This window comes from Megalopta genalis, chromosome 2 (genome assembly GCF_051020955.1).
Source record: "Megalopta genalis isolate 19385.01 chromosome 2, iyMegGena1_principal, whole genome shotgun sequence".
Taxonomy (NCBI): domain Eukaryota; kingdom Metazoa; phylum Arthropoda; class Insecta; order Hymenoptera; family Halictidae; genus Megalopta; species Megalopta genalis.
Window position 1 is genome coordinate 12985136 of NC_135014.1, and position 19898 is coordinate 13005033.

The following is a 19898-nucleotide window of genomic DNA, read 5'->3' on the forward strand; positions in this document are numbered from 1 at the left end:
ATCCCCTCCGATCCTGAATCCCCTCTGATCCGCCACGATCGTTCCGGGACTTGCTCGAATCCGGATCGTTTCGAGCGGAAACGAACGGTCGGTCGGGATTCGAGAATCCAAGGATTCGAGCAATTCTCCGAAGTCGCTCGTAAGTCGACGCACACATATAGTACGGTAACAGAACGGTAAGTTCGTTTTTCTACACACGGTAGAAACACACGTATTTCCTGTCTTGCGTAGCCTAAGTCCTCGAAGTAGCTCTTTCGTATCTTTTTTTTTCTTTTTATCAATGCATCTCGAACCCGACTGGTTGCTCCTTCCATTTTACGCTTAATTACCTGTCGAGTAAATTACCGATTCGTCGAGTGCCTATCTCCTCCTCGGGCCCCACGGCCCCCTCGGCCCCCTCGGCCGCCATCGATCGCCTTCGATCGCCGACATCTGTTCGCGGAGGAAACGGCTAAAACGAGGCGAGAAAAATCGAGGACTCGAGAAACGGTCAGCATGCGGATTTTGCCAGTGAGATATCTCGTTGTTCAACGGCAGCGCGTATCGGATACCAATCTCTACCAACGGAAAACGCGACTAGGCGGATCGCGCACGGATTTCACATTTTTCCGTGAAACTCGTTCGCGCGCCGCATTTTCTGCGCGTCTTTATGCTCGACCCGAGAATTATTGCATGCCGGCGTTGGAAAATATCAACCTATACCTTGATAGAAATCAAATCGTTCGACTGCAATTAACGCGAAAGGGTAGGCTGTTCCCTTCTTTTCATCGTCCAACGACGGTTTCGATTCATTTTACCGCGTGACGAAGCGAATCTTTCCGATTTCTCTCCGGATCGGACGCAAAAGTCGACGCACGGAGATCGAAAGCGACTCTTCTCGTTTAATCGTTCGAGGAGGTCGAACGCGTTCTAAGATCTCGGACACCGTGTTTTTCTATACCAAACTGCTATTTTAGCTTGTGAAAAAAAAAAAACAATCTATAAACTCAATCTCCGAAACGGCTCTATGATCTACCTGTGATAAGATCGTTGTACAAATACTACGACCGAAAACAATTCTGAATAGACTGCAAGCTTTTGTGCCAAACGATTCTAGGCGGGAATTACTCTTGTTCGTTATTTACGTTGATAATCTTGGCTACTTAAAAACAAATTCAACCGTGTAAATCGTGGTAAAACGTGGTAATCTTTCCGATCTACCTAAACTTCTGGAACGCGTAGAATCCAAAGTCGAACACTTTGCTGACCAGCGTCACCAAAGTATTCCAAGACGCCAAAGTGTTCGAGCAGTCTCCGGGCTCTGATTCTCCATGGCTCGGCCTCCGAGAAGACCAAAACGTGAAAGAGATATAAGCGAATTCCCGCGAATCCCTGAACTTCGATACTAATGAACGACCGTGTTTTTCGCAGATGGTAATCCGGTGACTGGGACTGGGTACGCGGAATCGCAGAACGGGCCTACCACGGCTGTGCTAAACGGGACGTCCAGCTCCAGCTCTAGCATCGGCGAGAAATCCGCGGATTCGTCGCCCGCGGCAAAGGCATCCGGAGGCGGTCGCGCACGCGTCCCACCTGGAGGCTACTCATCCGGCCTCTGGTAAAACCGCTGCGACCTGGGATCTACGATAGCTGATCATCGGCGTCCGTCTTTACCGCCGTTCACCCTTCCAGTGTCCCTTTCGCAGTACAAGCACTCTCTCCGAGGATCCACCCCTCGGTTTCCAACGAATCAAAACTCACGATCCGTCGAGCCCGTGACTCTGCGAACCCTTTTACACCCTTGCAGAGGGAGACAGCCCTGGGAGCGTTCATTCGGATGGCTGTCGGGTCGCTAAAATTGCCTGTCGGGTCGGCGAAGCTGCCTATAGTTTGCCACTGGAAGGTCTCATCGGCCGAGGTTGAACGGATGCTGAAGCAGCGATCGGAGGGAATATTGGGGAGCTACCGAGACTATTAAATGCAGATGGCTATCTTCAACCGAACCACTCTGTGTAGAAGCAAATAAGAATGTACGCTTCGCGATGATACGGTACAACCTTGTTTATCCGAGTACTTCTTTCTTCTTCTCCTTCTTGATGTTCAGAAAAGGACAGAAGTCCCTGTTTAGATAAACAAGGTTCTACCGCTATCTTAACAAGTTTTCTGAATTCTAGTACACTAAATTGTAGAGATGTCCTATAGCCATTCTTCAGAGTCTGTTCAACTTCCATATCCATGAAATCTTCGGGTTTCTCTCGAAGAGTACAGAAAATTCGGCAAACATACTTGAACGAGGTCCTGGAAGGGCAAAAGAGCTCTTATCTTGTCTCTGAATTGTTTGTAGAACGACTAGGATTCGTAAAATCATGAATTCTAATCGCAAATACACTGGAAGGGCCAACAAGCGGAAAGACGCCGATGTAGAACGAGGAAGAAAAGCAGAGAGAGAAAGAGGGAAAGCAGTAAGATCGAGAGAGAGAGAGAGAGAGAGAGAGAGAGAGTAAATCCCTTGGGGATCGATACCCTAGATCTTGATCGCGCAAGACGGAATTCATATAGTCGTTCTGTTCGAAAGATCATTCACCTAGAATGGAATCTTTGTTTCCCATGCAGTCTGTTTTTGTAAATGCGTAACTCTTAAGGTATTGTGTACTACACACGGCAGAGCTCGTTCTTTCGAATCACTGGATTTAAGGGAGAAAGTAACTAATCGTAGATATAGGTGAGAATTTCTATTCCGGATACTGCTACGATTCCCGAAATCACATCGATTTCTGAACAGAGACAGGTTCGCCATTCACGATTGAGTCCTACGCTCGAATTTCATTTTACACGGTTCACTCTGGCTACGCAACCCTTCTTCTTCGTCGTTGATCCTCGCACGTTCAGCGATTTCCTCGAAATTGTATCCCAACTTCAACTGCAATTGTGGATCTTGACATTTCCCATACTATTCAACCCTTTGCACTATGCGAATAAAATTGCTATTTATTGTATCTTTATAACAGTCAACTTAAACTTCATTTCCACTTAAAAGAACCGAATTTAATAAGTTATGTTTTGTGGATGACACGTTGTTATAGTGCACAAGGGGTTAATAATACAAATGCTTTCTTGTAATCTTGCATGAAGATCTGCAATCTATCACGAATGGGAAAAATTCATGAATTCATGAATCGACCTAGTCCTGGGGTAATGGGTAATTAATTTTGAGGTGCGTACGAGGGTTGCACGGGTAATCGTACTTTCATTATCACCCCTTTGTTCGTTGGAAAGTATTGGAAAAGGGATATACAGAGGAGTGTATGTGTTCTGCACAAGAGTTACTTTCCATGGAGATCGAGAGCATCCCCTCATATGTGGTGTGCGTAGCCAGAGCCGATGGTTTATTTTCGACAAATTTTTAAGAGACACGACACTGTATCTCCACGGTGTATGATGATGATGATGATGATGATGATGATGATGATGATGATGATGATGATGATGATGATGATGATGATGACGACGACGGTAATGATCATGATGATTAACAGTAGACTGGAAAACATTCGAAGATCACGTCTTTGATCGTTATCTTAATGAGGAATAATTAATGACTAAAGGGACTGAACGACGCGAGGCAAGGGAGAGAGAAAGACAGACAGAAAAGTTGCTAAAGTAAAAAGGCCAACCTCTTGACTGTAAGACTACTAATTACACAGGACGCTTAATTCGACGATAGAGAATAAAAAAGGAACTCGAAACTGTACGAACGTCCAGAGAAGAAAGGAAAAGAGAGCGCTCGACAGACAGACACACGCGCAGGATAATTAATTATTTAGATAACGCTCGATGAACACCTCGGAATTGTACATTAGAAGTAGGCATATGTTACTCGACAAACAAACAAAAATAAATAAAAAAAACACGATCCTTGTAACCGATTAAACGAAAACAAAGGAAAAAAGAACCCATGTCAAGTGCTTTCTTAATTTTTGTGCCTTTTTGAATGTATAGTTTCTTTGGGTTTTTTCGCCCGCATGTACGTCGTCGCGTCGCGTGTCTATTTAGCGAGAGGAGGGTGGGAGAAGGAGAAAGAGAGAGAGAGAGAGAAAGAGAAAAAGGGTGAGCGAATGAGAGAGATAGCACGGTTCCTTTTCTTTTTTCATTGCGTGTTTTCTGTTAATTTCGTTGATTCGATAAGAAGACGAGAAGGAGAGGTGGAAGACGCGATTTCGCATTCAAACGGGAGGATATAATTATTCATTTCTACTAATCGTACGTAGAAAGGTACACACGCTGGATACTCCTTACCCCGGACTTTATCGATCGTAACGAGTTATGATTACAAAGTATCTGTTTATCGATTATTATCTACTGCACGCGCGCGCGCGCGCACACACACACACACACGCGCGCGACACGACACACCTTGCGGTCAGCTCGAAGAAACGAGTATATAGCAAAATGAAAATCCTGTCGAAACTCTCGAGAACTGTTCTTTCATAGACGCGTCGATTTTTCCGGCCCTAGCTTGCTTCTTCTTTGTTTCACTATATACAACGCTATAATTGTATTTATTTCACAGCTACACTCTTATTTGCTCGCATACAAAAGTATACACACAGGCACAGACATTCAGACACAAATACATAGAAACTCGGACTCTATCATCACATTTTCTCCTAATTTCCCGGAGATATACAAATTCTGTTCTTCGTCGTTTGGTGTGAGTAAAATCGCATTGTTTGTATCGCATCGTATTCGTCATAAGTAGCCCTTTTGTACTCTGGCATTACTTAATAAAATTTTGTAAGCAACAAGCTCGTGTTTCAATTACTGTGAAAAACATCCGAGAGGGAACGAGTGAGTTTATAGAACTCTCTCAATAAGAACTAGATCTTTCGAACGAATTTTATTATCAAAACAAGCGTGTGTATATATTCGTATCAAACAACGCAATGTAGAGAGCCCTGCTGCGACCTATATAAATGCATGGAAAGAAATTCAGAAAATGCAATACTTGTGTGAAACGTTTACAAGATGCAAGGGAACTTGAGACTTTTCATAAAGATTCATAACCTTCCTATAAATTACTCAAAACATGCGTACACCCGCATGAAATCACTGCAGATCTCTCGGCACAATTTATTCAGACGCGTCTCTACAAAGCAGCAATCAAGGCCCTAATCGCTGGGCCATCTGCTTTGCACAGAGAAAGGAACGCACGTTTCTGATTTATTTCCAATTCCATCCTCTTCGAGATCTCGTGTGCTCGGCTTGTAATTACAGCAGGAACACCGGCTAATCGGGCCGCGTTGAAACCGTACGATTTAGGGCAAGCACCTTCGCTAAGCTTGTAAAGAAATGTTACAGTTTCTTGGGACACCTCGTCCTCTTCCTCATTCTCCACCATGCAAGCCTTAAAAAATTCCAAAATTCGTAGAACCTTCTGTAACATCTTACCAAATGTGTAACACAACGAAAATACCATATGAGCCAAAGTGACGTCCTTATTGTTTTTGTAATCTTCCACCAGGGAATGATAGTGTGTGGAGAACAATGTTCGACATTTCATCTTTGTTAATGCGTCCACCACCGCAGCAGCAATTGCCGTGCCGTCGTACGTCGATGTGCCACGTCCTGAAAAATATAGAAAATATTATAGTCATTTGATACATCGTTGAGTCCCCAAGAGATAGTCTTACCCAGTTCGTCCAGCAGAACCAATGAGTGCGGTGTAGCATGTTGCAAAATAATTGCAGTTTCGCTCAGTTCTACCAGGAAGGTACTCTGCCCAGCTAGGATATCGTCATTCGCTCCCAACCTTGTGAAAATACGATCAACTATCGTTAGGCGACAGGAACTAGCAGGAACATAGCATCCCTGAAACAATAAAATCACTTGTTTATACCAGAACCATTATCGTGTATCATCGATCTTGTGGTAAACTCATACTATTTGGGCCATGATCGTGAGGAGAGCTACTTGTCGCATCAGTGTGGATTTACCACCCATGTTCGGTCCTGTGAGTAGCATAAAAGAAGTTGAGTTGTCAGCGGCCAGTACAGTGTCATTCGGAATGAAATTATCCGATGGTATGCACGGGTGTCTTCCTTCTTTCATATCGATATAAATCTGCGAAAAGATATATGTAAAAATATTCGTTGTTGCAGAGTATGTCTTTTCAAATGGAGCAAATTCTGCAAGTAATTACTTGTCCATTCGAACCGTCTCCAATTTCCGGTACACACATATCACCACTGAGAGCGTACTCTGTCAGAGAAATAAGAACATCCAAGACAGACAGCTTATAAACAGCCGTGTTCCACATATCATACTTATCACTGAATCGAGCAAATATCCTCCTGTTCAAATCCTTCAGTACCTTGTCTCTGTGCTCCTCGGCGTTTATTTGTCGGCTCAAGAGTTCCTGAAATTGAATTCGATTAGAACCGACCGACGTTTCATGAATAACTTGATCGACAGTTTTAATACCTTGGCCTCAGCAGTGTAGTAGCGTTTGTATCCTTTCCTCTGAGACATCAGCTCGAATCCGGAGCCAACTTTCTTCACCTGAGAATCCGGGATCTCGATCTGATAACGCTTCTTATCGGTCCCATGAAACGTGACTTTCACGCCAAAGTGTCGCTTCTGTTTCTCAAGGTAGCGTTCTACGTCTTTCTTTACTTGTGCAAGTTCCATCAGAACGGAATCGTACTCAACATCCACTCCTTCCTTTGGCACGATGCAGCCTTCCTTTTTTGCCGCTTCGTGGTCGAACGCAGTCTGCAACATTGTATAGATAGTACCTCGTTTAATGGGTCGGAAGTTCTAATTACCTTGAAGTAATCCAACGTTTCTCTCAACGAAGGAAATTCTCCCTTCGGCTCTACTTTGGTGCAGCAACCTATTAAATGGCTGTTGAAGTCTAAAATATGAAAAATATTTAATAATCTACAAGTGCTAATAGCATACGACACCAATCTCGAGTGTGCACAGTACCTTCGAATAAAGCAACTATTTTCAGGACATCCTCGAAGCTGCTGAGAGTGGTGGTGAAGTCTAGGATTCGTTTCTTGGAGTACGTGTGGCCCTCGAACATAATTGCTCTGCCATCGGGATGGTTGTTCATTTTTGCTGGGTTTCCAAGCGCGTGAATTCTATATATATTTATATATAATATATAATATATAATTAATTAAATATAAATATTCGAGATAATGACTTTTTAAATTTTACCCACTTGCTCAACAGTCTTTCAAGATCCGGAAGACCAGCCAAGATGCTGCGAGCAGTCTGCACTGCTTCGGAACGATCCATTAGTTCCTGTATGGCTTGTTGCCGTTCTATTATCACATTTTTGCGACAGGATGGTCTGCAGATCCATTCGCGCAATAATCTTTTACCGAAAGGTGTGCAACAACGATCCAGTGTTTTCATAAGAGAGCCGTCTCCAAAGATTCTCAAATTATTGATCGATATGGCGTCTAGAACCTATTGATTAAAGAGTATTGGGATTGTTTAGATTAGACCATAAATATGTGTCGAGTTAGTCGAACATTAATCACCATATTATTTGCAAACTTGGATGCTCCTGAAGACTCCTTCGAATAGTCAGGCGGGATATACGATTTAAATCGCCCTTGAGCCAACAATTGTTGTTCCAGAAAGTAGTCCTTAAGTAAGTACACGCATCCACCTAAAGCATGTACTGCTAATTCCTTGTCATCCGCCGGAGTCAAGCCTAAGCTATCACCTAAACAGAAAAAGAATATACATAGTACGTCGACAATTAAAATAAATAATTTGTAAATGAAGCGTTTACCTTGATTAAGATACGGTTGCAATCCTCGAGGCCACGAGAAACTAGAGTCTGCTTGTTTGAAGTATTCACCTTCGTGAAGATTCTGTAGAACAAGCATTAATTATAAACAAAAATCGAAGCACATGAAATATTATACGTACCTTTAAAACAGTCAAAGCTGACCAGAACTGAGTCTCACGCAGAAGTGGTTCCTTGATACACGCTGCCAAAGTGTTGTTTAAAATTTGTAGTGTCTTTTGGGACAGATTACCACGCTCGTATACCACCTGCCAAATAAGTACTTGATTAATTCAATCGAACCATCTGTCTCTAAATGAGAAATAATACTTACGTGAACCGGTGGGTAATGGGCAAGCAACGTTAAGATCCTAGAACTGCAGCGATCATCTTCGAATTGGCCAAGATAAAAATCTCCAATTGTGGTGTCCAAGAAACATACCCCGTAATGAGATGTGCTTGCCCCAGGTGGACATTTCTCAACGAGCGACATTAAATAATTTGAATTCGGCGTCGAGGCTTCTACATCCTGCGGAGTATACACCCTTGTACCTTTTGAGCTTATTTGGCAGATTTCTCTTTTCACAACTTTGTCGAATTTCGTTGGCTTAGTCACTGAAAAATGTATAAAATGTTGTTACACGGTTGGGCAATAAAAAATATTTGTTCTTGTGCCCTACTTTTGCTGCAACGTTGAGTCATCATTTCTGGGTTCTCTGTTTGTTCTACCCTGGCAACTTTGTATCCTCTCTCTATAAGACTCGCTGAGAAACGACCGTATCCAATCTCAGGAAATCCAGAATGAGCAAACTCGCCCTGGAACAAACAATTGTTTGCTTCAGGATATCGTGACAACTCGAGGAATGAGATTACTCCAAGAACTTACACGCATGAATGTGAGATTAAGCTCTTTAACACCAGTGACAGCATCCATGTGATACAATTCATAAAATTTGCCTACTTTAAAGAAAAGGACACAGTCGAAGTGTTTGCTTTTTAAATCCCACCACTGCCTCATAGCCTGTAAAAATGAGAGATTTTAGGATGTTTGATATATACGTATATAATACTGTAGTCTACATTATATGCAATTTACCGGTGTCTGCTGGTTCAGAAAGTCCAAAGGAACGTAGACTGTTTTGGGGTCATAATCTGGATCTTCCGGAGACTTTCTATTAATGTCTTTCATTTTATTTGGCTGAAGGAAACCATACTTCAAATGTGGCCACGAATCCACAACATTATTGCCTTGAGCACGAGACGGCTGAGACGGTTTTGGCTCGACTTTGTCCTGCAAAAGTGACATCTAAATTTCTCAAGCGATTTATCAACCAAAATAATTAACAAGCTTGCGTTTACCACTTTCCCATACTTCTTGAGAGTAGCCGAACGATTGGACTTGATATTAGACTGCTTTTTTTTCCTCTGAAATATAATTTGTGTTAAATAATTTAGACAATTGTTCGCAGATGTGTTTATTTATCTTTTTACCACTGGCGATTCTTCTTCGCTCTGTGTCTCTGGCTCGCTTTCAGGATGTCCTTCCGAGCCAGAATCAGATTCCTCCGTTTCCTCCTGTGGATCTATATTGATTTGGTTCAAAATAATTCTCTCATTAAATTACTCAAATTATCAAAGTTTTATGCTAACCAGGTTTAAATTCATCCCCAGATTCATCCCCAGATTCCACATCTGGAATAATTAGTCTTCTTTTCTTGAGTTGTCTCGGCTCTTCCCGATCTTTCTCCTCTTCCTGATCGTCCTTGTAAACTCTTTTTCTATCTCTTCCTTCACCATTCTTGTTTTCCTTTCCTTTGCCGGGGGTTTTGGCTGTATATAAGAATAATCACTTTATGTTTGCAACACTGTGTCTATGTATACATTTCATTTTCAGCCTACCTATAAATCTAGATAGGCTGAAAATGATATTCTAATTCATTTCTTTCTTGTCACGATGTGCGTACGAAAATAGAAAATTGCGTATTCATTAAACAGCCGATTACACTACGAATTAATAGTATATTTTTAAGTATTCCCTGTTTTGCTGTAATTCCGTATCACCTAATTAAATATGTGTTCATAACATATATGTGTAACACGAAGTGTATCTTTTTTATTGTATTATTTATTATTAATCTAAATAAAGTATGAAACTTGATGTACCTTTGTGTCTTTGTTCTTTTGTCCTTTTCGGCGTCGAAGATTTGTCATCTTGGACCGTTTTATTAGCCGGTTGATTCGTAGTTTTTGGTGATGAAAAATAATTATATAACGTATTTACTTTCGACATAATTTAAATAATTCGTTGTTTGAAAATTCCTCGTAACCGATACGTTTTCAATAGAAACCAGTGAGTACGCTTCGGAATCGAAGTTTCAGATCGAGTGTCTACTGGTAAATATCTGTCTACCACTCACCAATCGCTATGATCCGACCAGAAACAAATCATGGAATAGACTAGACAACGTATAATAAATACCAGAGTATTTTTACAAAACAATTTAAAATGCAGTTTCAATCAACTTAATTAGTTGTTCATGTGTCGTGAATCTTAAAATATTCTCAAAAATTTTAACATAGAAAATACATATATATATATGTATAATGAGGCTCCTCTTAAATATGGACTAAAATGCATGTATACGCTAGTTATGCGTGGACACCGAACACTATCGATACGTAGCGGTGAAACGGACGACCTAAAAAGTATGTTACAATTGTCTGCGTGACAAACAAGCCTAAGGAAAACAATTAATAGTGTGCGCAACAGTTCAAAGTATAGTCAAAAATTTCCAATATGCATGAATCAATCGTAGAATATTTTTAAATAATTAATTGTTGAAAGACCGTACGCTGCAATTTCAGCGCGCCAGCGGCGCCATCTAGCGTTTTGAATTTTCGAGTAAATTTCCCTATATCGCAATGAATAAGACAAGGACAGAGCTAGTGTGCGACAAGGACAGACTCGTGCCACCAACTTTTTAGCCGCGCTTCGAATTCCCTGGTACGAGATAGGGACACATGAAGAGATGGAGGTATCCGACAAGGACAAACGTATGCGTTTTTCGGTGCGAGAAAGAGACGCAGACAGAGCTCCTCGGCAGACCAGTGAAATCGACAGATGATTCGTTAATAACTCTCTTCTCGTAAACAATCGGCGAATATAATCGAACATGGAATATAGAGCGAACATTCAGCTACTTTCCCATATAGTTTTTAATCAAATTACCTGTCTAATTAATTAGTTATTAACAGTTATTCAGACCCTTGTCATATGGGATAACCTCAAATAATTTGACAGTTACACAGTAAATAATTAATATCTAACATTCGAGGAATAATTTATGAACTTTTATGATTGAAGAATCTAGATCGAAGTCTTGGCTACAATTTTAGTACAGTTTTGTGCATATTTAAATAATAATTAGTTAGTTATTAACGAGATTTTTGGAGGGGCATGGCGCATCTGATACTCGAAAGTATCAGGAGCCGTAACAAACAAAGTTAGTGGCATGTTTGAAGCTATTGCTGTCCTTGTCGCACTATCGGCATGTCCTTGTCTTACACATTGTAGACATTGGGGAAAGAGACATCCCGATGAAAAATTGTTAATAATTAAATATCGAGGAATAATTTATAAACATTTGCAATCGATGAATGTAGCGCAAACTTTTAGCAACTTTCACGTATAGTTTATAGTCCGATTATTACACAACTTGGAAAGTTATTAACAATTTCCTACGACAAAGTCTAAAACATAACCTCGACAATTGCGACAGTTGGATATTGTATGATTAATATCTAACTTTCAAGGCGTAATTTGTTAACTTTTAAGATTAAAGAATGTAGATCGAACATTTGGCTACAGTTTGAGTACAGTTTTATGCATATTTGTTTTCTAATTAGTTACTTAGTAACGATTGTTAGAGGCAGGACGCATCGGATATTCGAAAGTATCCGGAGCCGTAACAAACAAAGTTAGTGGCAAGTTTCAAGCTATTGCTGTTCTTGTCGCACCATCGTCACCTCTTTGTCTTACACATTGTAGGGGCATTAGGGAAATAGATATCTTGTTGAAAAATTGTGAATTACTATTTAATTAACAATCAGATAAGCACAAGACGGCCCCAGGAATGTAGCTAAGACCTTATTCTATATTCTTCGATCATAAAAGTGCAGAAATTGTGGCCTGAATATGTACGAATATTAATTATTCATTATGAACCTGTCGTAATTGTTAAGGTCATGTTATAGAGTTTATCGTGGAAAATTGTTAATAACCTTCCAAATAGTGAAATAATCAAACCGTAATATATACGTGAAAGTTGGTAAAAGTCTGCACTACATTCTCCGACTGCAAATGTTTATAAATTATTCCTTGATATTTAATTATTAATAATTTTTCATCGGGATGTCTCTTTCCCCAATGCCCGTAGTGTGTAAGACAAGGACATGCCGATAGTGCGACAAGGACAGCAATAGCTTCAAACATGCCACTAACTTTGTTTGTTACGGCTCCTGATACTTTCGAGTATCAGATGCGCCATGCCCCTCCAAAAATCTCGTTAATAACTAACTAATTATTATTTAAATATGCACAAAACTGTACTAAAATTGTAGCCAAGACTTCGATCTAGATTCTTCAATCATAAAAGTTCATAAATTATTCCTCGAATGTTAGATATTAATTATTTACTGTGTAACTGTCAAATTATTTGAGGTTATTCCATATGACAAGGGTCTGAATAACTGTTAATAACTAATTAATTAGACAGGTAATTTGATTAAAAACTATATGGGAAAGTAGCTGAATGTTCGCTCTATATTCCATGTTCGATTATATTCGCCGATTGTTTACGAGAAGAGAGTTATTAACGAATCATCTGTCGATTTCACTGGTCTGCCGAGGAGCTCTGTCTGCGTCTCTTTCTCGCACCGAAAAACGCATAAGTTTGTCTTTGTCGGATACCTCCATCTCTTCATGTGTCCCTATCTCGTACCAGGGAATTCGAAGCGCGGCTAAAAAGTTGGTGGCACGAGTCTGTCCTTGTCGCACACTAGCTCTGTCCTTGTCTTACTCATTGCGATATAGGGAAATTTACACGAAAATCCGTAACGCTAGATGGCGCCACAGGCGCGCTGAAATCTTCGCGCACGGTATCTTGATAATGAATTCTTTTTTTAATATTCTGCTATTGATGGATGACTTTGATCATTTTGGGGTGTACTTTAAACACTTGCGCACGTCGACATCATATTTTTCAACAGAATTTCTAACAATTTAACTTTTTTCCTTGTTTGTTGCTTTTATTAATAGACACTGAAATGTTAACGGTTATTTTAGTAATTCAGTGGCGCACAATGGACTTTTTTTTTATATCATACGTTACAGATTGAGGCTTTTTTCGTTTTAGACAGGAGGAGAATATTTTGATTCTGCAAAATGATTTCTTCTTTTCTGTATAAGTCAACGCAAAGGTAAAAAGTATATTTTATCATTAATTGTCGATATATTCGTCTCGAACCACACTAAACGTTTAAGCAGAGTCGAATACAAGTATAAAAATATTGAAAGAGATTTGTTAGATGTTGTGGTAATAAATGAAACAACCATAAAAATAAGAACCTACTTTTCTCTCCTCTCTCTCCCACCCTCTCGAAGATCCGCACACCGCAGTCGGTAGGACTCGAACCTACGCTCCCAGAGGGAATCTGATTTCTAGTCAGACGCCTTAACCACTCGGCCACGACTGCTGCGAATCCTATCGTTGCAAATTCTCTATAGAATGCACTCTAAATAGTTGGAATAATATCACGTGTTCCAACGCAATGTCTTAATTTGCTTATTTCGAGCCTAAGTTCTCACAGAATATACGAGGAATAAAAGAAACTTAAGTACAGGTAAGGGCAACGGTAACAGGGAAAGGGAAAAGGGGAAAGGGGAAAGGGGAAAGGGAAAAGGGTAGGTAGGTAGGGGAAGGAAAGGGAAGGAAAGAATATTTCGGGTTGGAGAGGCAAACGTACTGGGCCAGAGTGAAATCAAAACTTGTATTTTATCGTATCCGATACAATAGAAAGATAACGGACAAAGGACGCAATTATAAATTGAGACGCGTATTTAGTAGACGCTATGGATACATTGATATTTAGATTGAATCGAGTATAGCGGATCGAGTGGCCCGTCTTCCACGAGACCGGATCTCGATCGCCGATCGTCTCGAAAAAGATCGTTTCCGTGGTGTACCGTCGCGGTCGATAGAACTCGACGGAATTTTCGATCGCAATTACGAACAGCAACTCGGCGAAACGACAAATCGGCAAGTCGGTTTAGGCTCGAGACCGTCTGCCTCCCGAGACGAGACGAGACGAGACGAGACGAGACGAAAACCCTTTAACATCCTCTTCTCACTCTCCTCCGCGCATCCATATTTAACGACGCGTTTCATTATCGATAACGGGAAAAGATGAAAAAGTACGCTGGGTGACTGGGTGACAGATGCCCGGAAGTTACTCGAGACGACCTCGCTCTTTCGCTGCAGAGAGACGGGTGATCGATGGATCGCGATGCGACTCGTAGCGTTTCTCGAACGGGACCGATCGCGTCTTTAATCGCCGTTCGAAGTACATACCAGGCGTTTCGAAGCTCTATCCACCGGCTATCGTTCAACAGCCAATTCTTTCCGATAATATCGAGAACATTCGCAACATCCCGTATCGGCGTGTAGATAGAGCATCGATAGGGTCTCCGAGAAGAATGCTATCTCTCTTTCGCATAAACGCACGCGTGTATTTTTAGGAGTTCGGGGGAGGTATCTAATTCGCATGGGACCAAATACTTGGCAAATTCCAAGGAAACGAACGCTCGTTCGCTCTTTCTTTCTCGCGCACACACTCTCGCACTCTCCGTCCATTTTTTCCTCGAAATTTTCTTCGGTTCTTTTCTCGATCGAGTGTAAAAATATAGATATTTCGTCGCTGCCCGATATACTCTCTTTTTAATTACTCGTCCCGGTTTTCTTCAAAGATCGTTGGATAATACGTAATATTCGCGCGACGCGAGCGATTGTTTCGGAAACGAAATTGATCGGATCCGGTCTGAAAAGCGTTTCGATCGAAGGGAAGACGAAAGAACGCGCGTCGAGCGGAAAGAAAATCTAGCGGTTCTCTACGTTCATCTTTTAGCAAGCTTTCCTCGTCGTTCGTTGTTCCCCGTCCTCGCCCGAATCCTTTCAACTTATGGAGAAACAACGATCCTCGATCCGGAAAACGCTGGATCATCGGCGCGCGTCGTCTTAAACTTAAACCTATCTAGGCTAGCCAGACCTCTACCGCTACGGATAATTATTAATCGATATATTCGTATTCGTATTCGTAGTCATAAGTATATATGTATATTATGTACATACGGGGCGGCTGTAAAAGGAATCCATTCCGAAAACGAGAGAACGTTTTGAAACGTTTCAGATTCTTCTCGAAAGCCGAGAACCACCCCGTGGTACGGAACGCTACGAGCGAGAACATTTATTTCGATCGTCCGACGGCTGATCGGTCGATCGCGGGATAGTAAAACACGATGAAATCGTTTCCCTCTAAACTCTGAACGAACCGGGAGGATCGAATCGAGTTTCGAAGAATATGCAGTTTCGCTCGATCAGATTTTATTTGGATTTCAACGAATTTCTAGAGCGAAGCCATATACTCTACGGCCCATGGATGTTGTCCGCCGGTATGTATCTCCAAAACGGAAACGGAAACGGAAACGGAAACGGAAACGGAAACGGCGACACGTGTATACGTGTAATTAATATACCATATCCTTGAAGTATTGCAACGTTTACACGCATACGTTTTTCCACCGAAACGGAAAGTTAATGGATCGGTATACATATGTAGGATCGATTCGTTCGATTTGCAACTTGTCGATCGATGTTTCTGGTTTCGCGAAACCTTGCTCACTGTTCTACGAACAGGTGCACGGGATTGCGACGCGGATGTATTAATTACACGTGCACGGATGTATTTAAAGTACGCGTGAAACGGGTATCTCTGATGCGAATGCGATCGCGGTACCGTTTCGGAACGCGTTTATCTTTAATCTTTAATCTGTAATCTGTAATCTGTAATCTGTAATCTGTAATCTGTAATCTGTAATCTGTAATCTGTAATCTGTAATCTGTAATCTGTAATCTTTAATCTTTAATATTGCTCTCCCCAAGACCGAATACGCGGTGTCGTAAATTAGTGGCAGTGCGGCTATTTTTGACGATCGCTTTCGTCCGCTTGTTGCCTGCCGTCTTACCGCATCGAACGCGATCGCTGTCTAGAATATCGATCGATCCAGCGATCGAAATTCAGGGGACCCAAGATCGTATCCTAGCGTGACATTTCCGTGACATTTCTGATGTCGATTCTCTCGTGCTTCTCTTCCAAACTGTGTCGTTCGATGAACGTCGCCTAAAACGGAACGCAACGAGAGCGCGTTTCCTGTTGGAAAACAAACGGCGCGGTATCGATTGATACGAAACGATACGAAACGAAACAGAATTAAACGGAACGAACAACGATCGAGACGATAAGAACCAAATAGAGAATGACCATGTATTTTCTGCATCGCGCGTGTTCGCAGTTTACAATTTTCTTTTTCAACCGGACGATGGCTCGCGAAATTGTGTGGGCGTGGATGGCTCAAGTTCGAAGGTGGTAACATCAGCTATATAATTTTGCTTTATTTATATTTCAAATTATTTTAATTTAAACATTACAGAGATCATTTCGTTTACGGATTGTCGGTGACGACAAGAAACGAGAGAATATTGTTTTGCGAACGTGTATAATATATACGCCTACGATTGTAATGATGATAATGATAATCGTTATAATAATAGTAATAGTAATAATAATAATAATAATAATAATAATAATAATAATAATAATAATAATAATAATAATAATAATAATAATAATAATAATAATAATAATAATAATAATAATAATAATAATAATAATATAATAATAATAATATAATAATAATAATGGTGATGATGATGATGATACAAAAAAAGATTAATGAAAAATAAAGAAGACAAAAAAAGACTAATTAGGAAAACAAAGTTGTATAATCAATAGCAAAATTAAACGAGAGAGAAAAAGGGGAGAAAAGTGATTTCGGTTCGTGAGGTCTGTGGCCGTTCTAGTTTTGTTTTTTTTTTGTTTCTTTCTATCCTCCTTCGTTTTTATCTTCGGGTGAAAGGAAAAAGTAAAAACGTTTCATCTTTACTATCAAAATTGTTCGTTGACCACGAGAAATATTTACGTAATTGTATCACTTATCGTATTGGATCTGACTTTAATATCGTCGTTATATATAAATATACGTTCGTTATCTATATTTAAAATTTGTTTATCTTGTTTACAAATGTAAAATAAGACGCAAGAATTCATCCTATCTATGAGAATGAAAAATAACATTTCCTATCTAACCGCAGCTAAACACGTGTTTCGAAGTCTTAAACTAAAACAGAAACGATTACCGCACCATGTGTACCATGATTCTTCCCGCGAAAGTTATTCTTTCTTGTGTACGTGCGTGCGTACATATGTCTGCGAAGCATGCATGTAAATGTGTGTGTTCTGCCCTTTATACTCTGTTCCTTATCTCGGTCGTCGGTCGTCGGTCGTCGGTCCTCGTCTCTGTCCCTGCCGCAAGTTGCAACGCTGATCTCGTGCGAACGTGCGTGTACGTCCGGAGAGAGGAACCCTAATCAATTTTGATTTATCGATCATCCCGCAATAATAATAATAATAATTCGTAATAATAATAATAATAATAATAATAATAATAATAATAATAATAATAATAATAATAATAATTATACTAATAATAATAACCATAATAATAGTAATAATCATAATAATAATAATAACGATGATGGTGGTGATGATGATGTTTTTGATGATGATGATGCTGGTGGTGGTGATGATAATGATAATGATGATGATGATAATAATAATAATAATAATAATAATAATAATAATAATAATAATAATAATAATAATAATACATCGCTCTCTCTCTGTCTCTTTTTGTTTTCCCCGGACCCGTTCCTTCTTTCTTTTCATTTTCTGATTCTTATTGTTGTTTGTTGCGTCTCTGTATCTTTGTTACAATTACGTTGCCGCTGCTCTCTCTTTCTCTCTCTCTCTCTCTCTCTCTCTCTCTCTCTCCTGTACTCTCTGTCTCTCTATTATGCGCAAAAGAAAAGAAGATGAGATGGTGTCTGTGTGCCTTCATGACGCGTCTACGATACATAATATGCTACCTTTTATACCTTCGCTCGTCTCCTTCGATAATTCTCACTCCCCCGGGAAAACCACTGTCGGTGAAAGATCCGAAAAGCGGAAAACTCTGACAACTGTCCGACGCGAACTTTTCCTATCCTCTATACTTTTCTCGGTTCTATTTTTGTTTCCATTTTCTTCTCTGTTCCTTTCCCCCTTCCCTCATCGATTCGCGTATCGTCGTTTAATTACAGTTACAATTACAGTGAGTCGTGTTCTTTTTTTATCTTTCCGGACACATTTAATAACTAAGATCAGAATTATGCGTTGCTGCTACCGCTGCTACGGCTGCGGTTGCGACTGCGGCTGTAGCTGTAGCTGCGGCTGCGGCTGTAGCTGTAGCTGCGGCTGCGGCTGCGGCTGCGGCTGCGGCTGCGACTGGGGCTGCCGATTCGGATCGATCATCTCCTTCCCTCCGTTTCCGCCGGCGAAGATTATGCGAACGCGATTGTCGACCGTACCTCGACCAAGTCCGGCGCTCGTACGAGACGCGGCCTGGGTCGTTGTCGTGTGCCGGCGATGCGCGTCGTTGTGGAAATCCTGGACCTTGTCGTGCGTACAAGAATGACAGGGGTGCTGAAGAACCAGGGTTGCCGTAGTCGTTGTTGCTGGAGGTGGTGGCGGTGGTGGAAGATGCGGAAAGGAATTGAGCCACATCTCGCCTGGCTCCGTTCTGTGTCATTTGCCATTCTGCTGCAACGCCGCGTTTATTTGTGCCCACAGCTCTTTGTTGCACGACTGAGTTCTACGAGAAACGATATCATTAATCTTTGCCACTTGGATGCTAATCGTACTTGGTCCTATGCGCACCATCGACGCATTTGGTAATAACAATGTTCAGGGTCCTTTTGAAAGCGTTTATTTTTGTCAAACGAATACCGTTTCAACTACTGGATCGATTTCGATCCCTTGGACATCGATTAAAATAACTATGTATGGTACAATACTGAGGTATCTATTAGCTATCGGACCTGGAAACATCATTGAAATGACATTATTTCACAAATATTATTTGAAATATAACGGTATTCGTGTGCGAGAATCGCGTGTCTGGTGATACGAAGGGTCGTCGCAGAACCGTCCAACGAATTTACCTTTTGATAGACTGTAGCCACTCCTTGAACTGAACAGGTCCTTCGGGAGTGATGTGAAACGCTGCCCTAGCAGCGCAGACGACGTTGGCGAACTCCTCGTAGTCGCCAGCCACCAAATGGTACAACTTTTGATGCATGCACTGGATGTACCTGCGTCGGAAACAATGTCGATCCAGTTAAGAGACGAACAGAGAACAGAAGAGAGACAGAGGCGTCCCCCGATGGACGCCGGAAGAGAAACGATACTAACATTTGTTGGCATTTGTGAACGAGAGGCGCGAGGAAAGCCGATCTAAGATGCTGTAGCACGAGGGCATGATTATTTCTAGCTAAATAATGCGCGGCTTCCAGCACAACGTCGTGTAAAACGAACGGGCTGACAATGCTGTTCACGGTGCAGACGCAAAGGTGATGAAGGTATTGGGTGCCAAGGCGTTTCGAGACTCGCAGCAGCCACTTGACGTCCTCTCCGTAAGGTGGATTCCGCGCGTATTTCGCTTGAGGTCTGTCGTCGTGCACTCTGCGAGCTAGGGTCTCCAAGGCGAGCATCCCTACGCGATAGGCCGAGACCAGGGCCCGGAGCTTCTGTGGACTGTACCGCTGTGTCTGCTGCCTATGAACCTTCGACAAATATTCGAACGTTAGACTAAAGGATAAAGAGGGGAAAATGATGACGCCGA

At 41.3% G+C, this 19898-nt stretch overlaps 3 protein-coding genes and 1 non-coding gene across 11 annotated transcripts in view; 1 reads left to right on the forward strand and 3 right to left on the reverse strand.

Moving 5' to 3' along the window:
- Jupiter (microtubule-associated protein Jupiter) overlaps positions 1–4784 on the forward strand; it is a 41958-nt gene extending 37174 nt beyond the window's left edge. For all 6 annotated transcript variants that reach the window (XM_033468261.2, XM_033468262.2, XM_033468259.2 and 3 more), the window contains one exon: positions 1411–4784. In XM_033468261.2, the coding sequence (XP_033324152.1) occupies positions 1411–1601 (191 nt within the window). In that variant the 3' untranslated portion in view covers positions 1602–4784. The remainder of the gene's footprint in view (positions 1–1410) is intronic.
- A 77-nt stretch (positions 4785–4861) lies between these two features.
- Msh6 (DNA mismatch repair protein Msh6) lies at positions 4862–10232 on the reverse strand. The gene is made up of 20 exons (XM_033468254.2): positions 9950–10232; positions 9437–9616; positions 9278–9369; positions 9146–9211; positions 8883–9077; positions 8673–8807; positions 8467–8602; positions 8121–8401; positions 7930–8055; positions 7790–7871; positions 7533–7720; positions 7208–7458; positions 6967–7124; positions 6804–6892; positions 6460–6750; positions 6179–6394; positions 5920–6099; positions 5670–5847; positions 5453–5604; positions 4862–5383 (listed from the first exon to the last, which is right to left on the reverse strand). The coding sequence occupies exons 1-20, from the start codon at positions 10074–10076 to the stop codon at positions 5126–5128; spliced, it is 3381 nt and encodes a 1126-aa protein (XP_033324145.2). The 5' UTR covers positions 10077–10232; the 3' UTR covers positions 4862–5125.
- A 3226-nt stretch (positions 10233–13458) lies between these two features.
- On the reverse strand, positions 13459–13540 carry TRNAS-AGA (transfer RNA serine (anticodon AGA)). The gene has a single exon. It is a non-coding gene; the product is annotated as a tRNA-Ser (tRNA).
- A 2952-nt stretch (positions 13541–16492) lies between these two features.
- Positions 16493–19898, reverse strand: part of Dora (zinc finger SWIM domain-containing dorado) — a 34844-nt gene continuing 31438 nt past the window's right edge. For all 3 annotated transcript variants that reach the window (XM_033468163.2, XM_033468161.2, XM_076518529.1), the window contains exons 17-19: positions 19469–19839; positions 19219–19368; positions 16493–18869 (exon numbers count right to left, since the gene is read on the reverse strand). In XM_033468163.2, the coding sequence (XP_033324054.2) occupies positions 18803–18869; positions 19219–19368; positions 19469–19839 (588 nt within the window). In that variant the 3' untranslated portion in view covers positions 16493–18802. The remainder of the gene's footprint in view (positions 18870–19218; positions 19369–19468; positions 19840–19898) is intronic.